Raw genomic sequence first — 10,506 nt, forward strand, 5'->3', positions numbered from 1 at the left:
GTACAGATGCGTCACTTTCTTGTAAATCTACCCCTTACTCTGTTGTGTGCGCCATGTCGTTAAGAAATTTGACGAACTTGCTGCAAAAGTGACATTCGGCCAATTAGCGTCTAGAAAATAGACACTAGATGTCCTAGAACCACTTTTAGGCGCTTAGTTGAAAAACAAAATACAAAAACGGCACATGTAAAAAAAAAAAAAGTTACACGTACATGGAGCAGCCAGGAGTGAGTGCAGCCCAGGACAACAACCCCAGCAATCCCAGTACCAGCCAGGATGACCAATGGAGTCACAGGGGAAGAAGAAGAGAAAGTGCAAGTTCAGTCAGAAGGAGAATGAGATCTTGATCACAGAGGTGACAGAGCACCAACACCAGCTCTTCTTCAGCTATAAAATGCCATTGGGGAAGAAAAAGGCCATATGGCAGACCATAGTGGACAAGGTGAACAGCGTTGCTGAAGTCAAGAGGAAAGTAAGGGACTGTAAAAAGTGCTGGCATGATCGCAAGTGCAAGTCGAAGGAGAAACTGCCAACCAATTTCAAGGCAGCCATGCAGACCGGAGGTGGCAGTCTAGTGTCCCTGGAGGAGCTGGATCCCTTGGAGGAGCATGTGGCCACTGTCATCTCCGAGGTGTCGGTGGTCGGAGTCGTGTGAAAGGACAGTGCTGACTATGATAAATAAAACAGCAACAGGTAAGTTGCAACAAGGGGAAATGTGGGTAACTAGGTCATGTCGTGCAGAACAGGTATCTCTGTCCCAGCACTCCGTGTTACTGTCTGCAGGCCAAAGGGTAACCCTGGGCGTAGTAGGCGTAGTGGGGCTACGTGGAGCATTGCGTAGTGTGGCCAAATCTATGTACACTCGCGCGCTCCGCGTAGCCCCACTACGCGCAGCCCGCCTGCCCTCATTTTAAAATAAGTTAAAAGTATTTTAAAAGTAAATAAAATGCCTTACCTGTGGTGCAGGGTCCCGGGGCTCCCTCTTCCTGCTTGACGGCAACTTCTTCTCACAAATGCGCATGCGCGGGCGTCCGCGCATGCGCATTTGTGAGAAGAAGTTGCTGTCAAGCAGGAAGAGGGAGCCCCGGGATGCCGCACCGCAGGTAAGGCATTTTATTTACTTTTAAATTCTTTAAATTATTTTAAAATGAGGGCGGGCGGGCGGCTGGTGGCGGGCAGCTCTGCTTCGCCGCGGCATGTGCGTAGCGCTGCCTGCTACGCCTACTTCGTAAACCGCGAAGCAGGCAGCGCTACGTACACTCTGTGGGTGGAGTGGAGCACTACGCCCGGGCTTACCAAAGGTTAGGATGCTGGTTCTTCTATGGTTAAACATGACATCAATGAAAGGCTCATGGGCGTTTTGGCAATTTTTTGACATAGGGTAGCACTCTAAACCTTCTAGCTGTGCTATTCTAAGTTAATAGGAAAGGGCAGGAATGCACCATATCTACAAGATACAACAGACGTCTGCCAAAGCAGGCACCCTTTCATCAAGGGTGCTAGGGTATCTGCGTTAGTGATCGTCAGCTGATTGTGCACCAGCATAGAGGAAAGCACAGGGATGTGTTGTATTGTTGTAAGTACAGCATATCCCCCAACTTTCCTAATGACACAGCTTGGCACAGCAAGATGTTTTGTGGCGCTGCGCTGCACCACATGTCTATGAAATATGCCCCACTGTCTCACATGGGGCCATGCACATTAACCTGGCATGCAAATCCATAGCAGGGGACCCGTTTCTCAGAGTACAAACAACACACCTTAGGGGTGGGGGATATGTGGGCCATGGGAATTACCTACACATAGGAACATTTCAAAAACTACTTCCGTAGTAGCCTAGATTAAACTGCATGGTATGCAGCTGTCCTGGCATGCAGGGTGAGAGCACACAGGTTTCAGCGGTCATGGTAGGGACCACCTGAACTCCTCTCATCTACTAAATATAACTGTGTGTGAGGGTGAATGCAAGTGATGTACACCAAAGGACCATGCAGCATATTTACAATGAAATGGCACAGGGCATCGATGCAAACAGATCTGCTGCGTCGAGCTGCGTCATTTCAAAAGAACAGGCATGCGCCAACGCAGCAGCTGGTCAGGGATAAAAAACAGCAGCCCATTGTGATACTACATTCTACGTGTCATGTGGACCAGAGTGAAGATATAGTATGTGCCAGGAGTGAATATGGATCAAAATTGTCTCACTGTGCCCCACGTACAAGTCAGAGGATGTCATACACGGAACTGTCAAGGGATAGGGAGAGCTACTTAGTCAACACAAGGGGCACGAGTCTAGGAAGGACAGAGGCTGATGTGGATGGGCCAAGTTGTCTTAGAAAACTTGGGGGGGGGGCATATTTATAAAGGCATTGCACAACAGGAGCATCACTTTTTAGGGTGCTTAGGAGGTGCGATGCACTGCTCCATATTTATAAAGTGGCGATAATGCAGCTTTGTAAATATCACACTCTTTCATGTAGGTATCTGGTGAAAGGGGAGAGCAATGGGTGTTGCTGTGGGCGTTCCACTGCAGCACCCATTGCTTTTTGACACTGCCCCAGATTAACAAAGATCAGTAAATCTGAGGCAGCGCTATTGAAAGCAGGCATTATATTGGCGCAACGAGGAGAAATACTTTTATTTCTCCTTGCTTTTGCTCTTTCTGCAGCACACATAGAAGGAAAAAATCACTTTTATTGATTGTTTATATGCAGGAAAGTATCACCATTCTTGACATAAACAATCTTCCCTGCAACACAGACACCCTTGCATCAGGGTGCCTGAGTTGCAGGGAATCATCCCTGTGTTGGCGCTCTGCAGCTTTTTTTAGTGCCATTACAAGGGAAAACACGAGGGTGTGCCATATTCTTGTAAATATGGTGCATCCCTGTGTTTTTTAAATGATGCAGCGCGATGCTGCAAAATTGCTTGCAGTGCAGTGCTGCACCATTTCTAGATGAATATTACCCTCTTTAGGTACATGTCACCATTCCCAGCATTACTACCATATGGGGTGCTGCCTGACAAATCACTCTATAACAGCCTGCCATGTCAGTCCATTGGATATGGTCACGCATGATGTAGGTGTCGTAGGCACATGCGGGACAATGTATGATCAGGGTGCCATCACTGTGTGGTAGTTAGCCAGCTGCAATGTCTAAAATGGGAACAGCTAGAGGAGACATGTATACATACATATACATGGGTCTGATCAAAACGATGTGTGACACCCTGCAGATAACCAGCTCTGGTCCTGATGAAATGGGTTGAACCTCAGTGATTGTAATCTGACTAGTATGACAAGGCCCATCCACTCAGAGTAGGCACACAGTGGTGGTGAGAACAATGCTGAGATGAGTCATCTGAAAGGGAAATGCAGTGCTATTTGCAATCCGTACCCTTGAGTAACAGGTGTCCTACGCATCAATCAGGAACTGAAGGTGAAATGTATTGCCACTTCATTGTCAACTGGATTACTCATATCAATATCCAAGAGACATCAGCAATAGCATTTCTCCATCTCATTGCAAAGGATGAACCCTTACCTCCTGTCCAGCACGCTGCCCTGTACTTTAAGCGATGGTGGGGATGACTACCCACAAACCATTGACCAAGACACCCTCCAACCACTCCTGAACTCCATTGAGATACTATCTTCAGGCACGGGGAGGGTCAACAGCATTGTGGGTTCTCCACATCCCCCGCCTACCAACCTACAGGCACCACTTGCCACCCCACCCAGAGCCCTGGACTCTGAGGTTCCACAGATTACCTTCTAATGTACTGCGGTAGGAGTCCAGCGGGAATTGGTGAAGCAGGTGTGGGCAGGGAGGGAGACCATGGCTGAAACCCCAGAGGGAGTCCATGAGTGCCTCAGAGGCACATACTCTCCACTCCGTGGCCTCCAGCAGTCCCTGGCTGACATCGCTGGTGTCATGAGGCAGAGGCATGCACAAATACCCTGCCAAAATAGCACCAGCAAGGTGGCCAATCTGCTAAGAGCAATAAGCATAGAGTAGAAACAGGACTCCCACTTTGCTGCTGTGGCTGCCTACCTGCCTCTGTGTTGCAAAACCATCATATTCTCCTCAGTGCTGTGCTGCCTCATGTGTTGGCACAGATAAATGCTACTGCAGGCACAGGGTCCACATCTTCTTCCAATGATGTATGTGTGTCTCCCTCTGCTGCCACACCTACAACACCCCCCTCACCAGAGATACCACACACATCAGAGGAGTAAGATGTGGACTGCACCTCTTTCCAACAAAAAAGTGTCCGGTAGTATTCATAGGTGCCACATACCCAGTTTCTCCTTTGCGCTGTGCTTCTAAACATGCCAGGAAAAATCAGCTGCCACTGTCCTCATTTAGATTTCACCCTACTCACCTTGACCATTTATGGACTGTCAATGTGGCCTATCCTCCCTAATGGCATTGTGGTCATCCTCGTCACTGAAGCACTCTCTCCTCCACATGTTCCATGACATGTTATCCCCTAAGACTCTGTCTGGACATCCACTGGTTCAAAACATCTTTTGGGGTTGTTGTCAAATGAACTGTATCTATGAGCCGCATCATCATTTGCACATGATAATAAATGCACTTAGTACTACCTGTGTGTTGTCTGTCTGTTAGAGTCAGGACCAAATTGACCACTGGGCATTCTGTGAGGCAAAGACACCAACTGCTTGCCAAAGGGACATGTGTTGTTCGGAGAAAAGTCCTTTATATCGAGCTCAAATGAACTAGTCCCTCCTGTTGCCTGAGGTGTGGACATAGGTGGTTGGGATGGTAAGCTGTTGGAGGTGCAGGGTACCAGTGTCTTGGACATACCTTGGACTGCCCGTCCATCTTTTCCTGTGTTTCTCTTGCCCATTGCTGGTGGTCTCTGAGGAAAGACTTTCCACTTGCCTAGAGCCTTCTCATCCTCATGTTGCTTCCTCATCGCCTTGTGTGCCTTACCGACTCTTCGGTGGAAGTAGCACTCCTTTCTGAGGTTATGCTTCCTCTGCTGTTCTGGGGTCATGTTGTCTGTTTAAGCAAAAAGGAAAACTATCAGTCAAAGGGTGACTAGGAACAGGTATAAACATCATGAAACAATATTATTTTCACAATATCTAAGGTAGTAGCCCCTACTGCCTGAATTTTTCTTGCTGCTTAGTGTGACCATACACATGCCTATTATCTATCATATCAGATTTACTAAGGCCAAATTACGAAGGCAGGGCAATTGGTGCACAATGCAATTGCAAAACCTTGGTACATCAAGGTATGGCCATGCCAGTACATAGTATGCTTGGGAGTACTGATGTTTGGTATCTATGGAATGGCACACATACCATCTTTACTGAACATTGGTGTGCCTTCTGCATCCTGCAATGCCCTTTAAGCCATTGGCATTTGCCACAGTAAGATATCCGCTAAGTACATGTATTGTTTCACAACATAGTGTAACTGATATGGCAAGGACCCATATCAGGACACATTGCTAACTATACTGAACACTTGACAAATATTACATGTAACAATAAGCGCTGGAAAAGTACCTCAAATCACACAGAGGCATATGAAACCTCTCCTATCTGAACTATATGCACATGGTGCACCATGCTACTGCTCAGTAAATGGTCCCTTAATCATAGCATGTGCAACTGACATGCATTCTGAATCCTTCAAAACCATGACCATGTTCAGATGTGTATCCACTACTACATATTTTTGCATAGTCTTCCACTGTGATCGTGATTTCCCTGTCAAGCCTCAATCATGTGGTCCATCCAAGATTGGCAATGTATTCTCCTTGACAGTAGTCAGAGGCTGATAGACATGCAGCAATTATCATCCACTTTTCCTGGCCTATTAGTCATCATACAACAGTTTATTTGTGATAGGGATGCACATTGAATCTAGCAAGTCACACAGCATCTGACATCACACTCAATCCTTGCACTACACAATTAACATTGATGAAGGCACTCATTGATGAAGTTGGAGTCCTCGAAACCATCCACCTTACTAACTATGTATGCTAGGGGTCCACATACATGACATAACATGAAAAGCACATCATTTAAATTAGAAAACATATACTATATGCAACAGAAGCATAGTACATGTGCAGAGCTATTGGCTATGTAACACTTCAGGTTGTAAGTAATCAAATGACACAGTTGACATGCCTGAATGGTAAACATTGGTAAGGCAGGCTGAAGTGTACATAAGTATGATGAGCCAAAACATGCATCTGTTTGCCAATTTGCAGAGCCAGTTTAATTGACCTTATCATGGCTGTATTTCACTATGGTAGCTCACTTTGATGAGTCTCTGCACCTACATAACTCGCAAACCATACTCAGCAAGGTACACCACTACCCATGGACTCTTAAATCTTGACATGAGGAAGTGAGAAGCTACATACATCACACATTATGTGTACCTGTTTCCTAAGTTAGGTAAGTTCTATACCTGTCAGTGCTGCGGAGTACCAGATATTGTTCAGACATGTTCCATGCATTCCTAAGTCTTTTATTGGAAAATTGAACAATGACATGCATGGGATATGTTGAGATTTGTCAGATTCATGCTGGCAAACGCAAGATACAGTACCATGTGAGTGGGCTCCCCTCTGACATACATTAGGCCTCTCACACAAAAGGCATGTACAATGGGAGTCTCATATGTATGGGCAGCTCCAGTAGATCTGGCCTCAAAAACACATCCGTGGGGCCATACAAAGTCAGCATGCAAGATTTGCTAAGCACAGCGTAGCCATGGTGGCCATCAAGGAGCAATACCTTTTACTTAGGAAATGCTGTTCAAGACCAGTGATATGTGTTTTGCCAAATTCACAGGTTAGCTAAGCTGTGTAAGCCATGGCAGGCCTCATTAATGCGTGACTACCCAGGGGAGGTATGCCAAGGCGGATATCTGCACACCACTATGGGGATTATTTACAAGGCCCTTGGACAGGCGGTGCATCACTTTTGATAATGTAAAAAGTGGCAACCCAGTAGTGCAGGGGACTTGTAAATAAGCCCCTTTATGTGTAACATATGTTCTGTAATGCCGATCACAACTGTACCTGACAAATACTTGTTGTGGAATAAGCACCTCTGGAGCTGATCTGCACTGTCTGGTCTGTTATCATATGAGTTGTCTCGATGGGCGCGGCTGTTTATCATGGTAGTTTATGCATATGGGTGTCAGAAATGCTGTTTTCTCTCCCCCTTTTCCCCCCGGTCTCCCCCCTCTCCCCTCTATTTCCCTAGCAATCTGCCGGCTCGCTCTCTTCGGGCATATAATCAGCTCCCGAGCATCAACACACACTATCTACGTGGTGGTCATCGAATACTAGAAGGTATGGGGACACCGGGATACATGCTAAGTGCAGCCGTAATAGATAGACGGGCTGATGTGGCGCGATTGGAGAGTCATGGGCGTGGGGCATGCAGCGGCACATGGACTTACTGTAAATGTTCCAGGCGGCGGGGTAAACTGTTCAGAGTTATATATGTTTTTATTTAACTGCTCATTGTTTAAATTTGTATCCAAAGACAGCATGCTAAGGACCCATATTCGGGGCCTGTAAAAGTTGAATATGTTAGAAATGAGGAACGCTATAACTGTATTAGTTGTATAAGCAAAGATTCAATTTGTATGGTGACACAACCGCGTACAAATGTAATGTATTCCGTGATTATAGCAACAATAATAATAATAAAATCAAAGTTAAACAAAATGAGTTGTCTGGATGGGCTATGGGCATCTGCATCAGCTCAATGCTTCCTTAGGACTCATTTGTATCACCTACTGGGACACTAACACTTGTGTGGCCCGCTCAGTGTCACAGATAGCACTGGTGCACAGATCATGCCAGCGCCATGATATTTCCGTCTTTGAATGGAGGCATGGCTTTTGTGAGCCAAAATTCATGTGATTTATGCTTATTGGTACCACTGTTCTTCAATGGGTACATGCGACACATAAGATAGCACACACATCATGTGTACTTACCAACTGGTCCACCAGGTTTGATGCCAACATAGTTGAGAAGGTCAGACTCCCTCCAAACCACATCCGCCCAGCGATGTTTGAGCTGATAGATGTTCTGGTCTACTTCAAACAGAATCAGCATCTGTTAGTGTACCCTCTCCCACTGTCGCTTCTGCCCATTCATGGGGTAGCCCTGGAGCACACGTCCCCCACTGGCTACCATCTTGGGAAGGTAATGGGTAACCAGCCACAGGAATCTGTTAAACTCCTGTTCACAAAACAAAACAGAACACCCCAACACCCACAACTACCCCTAGAATAACAATACCCCAGAAGGCAAACACCCAACAGCACACAGGACAATACACAACAATAGACAACAAAACAGCACAAAAAGGACTTGGGGACATGACGGGGACAGCAGACATGACAAACCAATTTCAAAACCCCCAAAACACTCTCAAGCTCAGTCAAAACACAACCACTCCCAAGCTCATACAGTAAAACTGTGACTTAAAGTGAAAATGAAAGCAAATTAACACTTCCTGGCTTGCAGCATGCAGGATCCATGACATCACTTCCCTCTATCCATAAAATTACTTCCTGAGCAGATCCCTCACATTTTCAACCTATACGTAATTTTTTAATGCTACCAGTCAATGCGTTGATGTTACACAAGGCCTGACAGGGCACCATGCGGTCCTTCTGATGCGTCGGCTCGAAAGCGGCATTTTTGGCTGACATGCTAGTTGCAGCAATCACGCTTTAGTCTCATGTGACTGTTATTTTTTACACAATAGGGCAAACGTGTGTTTTTTGTTGCATCAGAATGTGCAATGCAGGTAATCGTTTACAGGATTGCGGTGATGGGTGTGAATAGTGGAGTTGTCCTGTTTACTGTCATTGCATGTGTTTTCTATGTGCATTTACAGTGTACACATGTGTGAGTTAATGCTTTTGGGTATCATACTACGCATAGGGCCCAATCTCTCTGGTAGCGCAAGGGTACACCTTACAAGAGGTGCCCTGTGTGCTGAACGGGTATTAGCACCCAATTATATTGCTTTACCTTCCCTCAGGGATGCCACAAACTAGATACCACAGTGCAGGCAGAAGACTGTGGGGATACTTTGGAGGTTTACATTTTCCCTTGCAGGCAAGTGCTGCGATTGGCTGCAAACACCTGGAAGGGAGGTATGGATACTGCCAGATGATTGGTTGAGTTAAGGCCATTCATATTATATTCAAGAGTCGTACCCTACAGAAAAGTATCAGAGTCAACATTTGTGGACCACATGATTCTCACTCATGCTGATGGTTCTATGCTAGTTCATCAGGCATGCCTTGGCGTGACCTCCAACATATTGCTGACAGTAAGGCTACATACATCACACCATAACTACACTCTGCATCACAGATGTGTTGCTTGTGCGTAGCAATGGGTGTTCACATGCAACACTCATGTAGTTTGACACTGAGACAGGTGATGAGAGCCATATAAACCTGGCACAGTCCAACACTTGACAGACATCCCCAGTACAGCCAGAACAAGGATGTATAAAATGAAGCAACCTTGGTCCATCTGTTTTAATGTGTCCTGCATGCTGATGCTCACATTGGCCATGTTGAACAATACCATGATTGGCTTATGTGCAGGCAAGTGTTGAGAGAACACATCATATCATGTTGTGGTACACAAACATCGGCTGTGTGGCCTTGTGTCTGGAAGATATGTGAGGGCAACTCCACATAGTCTTTCTCAAAAAGCGAAGCCAATTATTTGTGAATCAGGAGGCCAGGTTGTCTAGCCACAACTAGTGTCAATTAGTTGCAGGTGTGATGTGAATGTTTTGATGTTTACTGTGACTATGAAATAAAAATGTAGACACACTGGTAGTGCTCATATGTTTATTTACATATATATATATATATATATATATATATATCATGTGACCAAGGCCCCCAGAGGGCTGAAACGCATAATGGCGCCGGTGCAGGGCACGAAATAAAACTTTGAAAGCACTGAATTTGGGTTCGCCTCGTCCTTTCCTAGCACACGGATCGTTGGACTAGTACTGGATACATATATATATATATATATATATATATATATAATATATATATTTATTTCCACAGTTTCATGTAGACACCATGTAAGTCACTCATGCATCTGTGAAAATAATTGTGAATGATATTGTCCCTCCGCCGCGTTGCTGCTACTGAAGGTACTGTTTGATATGGCTCCTCATCTTCCTCATCCTCATGTCTGGCAATTCCTGCTTCTCATTGTTATCAGCCAATGGTACATTTATCAGCATACAAATATTGTGCAATATTCAGCAGACAAGTGTAATTTTGCATGCCATTGGTCGTGAGTAGACCAATCGGCCTCCAGACATTTCCAGACTACTAAAGTGGGATTTGAGTACACCAAATCTCCATTCTACTATGGACTGGGTCCTGCTTAGGGCATGATTGTACCTCCTTTGTGATTTTGTCTGTTTTTTGAGGAGTC

The 10,506-nt window shown here is 45.5% G+C and overlaps 1 protein-coding gene across 1 annotated transcript; it reads left to right on the forward strand.

Annotated features, from left to right (window-relative positions):
- The first annotated feature begins 283 nt into the window (after positions 1-283).
- On the forward strand, positions 284-655 carry LOC146822762 (nuclear apoptosis-inducing factor 1-like). Its single transcript, XM_085606295.1, has one exon. The coding sequence runs from the start codon at positions 284-286 to the stop codon at positions 653-655; it is 372 nt and encodes a 123-aa protein (XP_085462421.1).
- Positions 656-10,506: the final 9,851 nt, after the last annotated feature.

Source organism: Triturus cristatus, chromosome 5_2 (genome assembly GCF_964204655.1).
Source record: "Triturus cristatus chromosome 5_2, aTriCri1.1, whole genome shotgun sequence".
Lineage (NCBI taxonomy): Eukaryota > Metazoa > Chordata > Amphibia > Caudata > Salamandridae > Triturus > Triturus cristatus.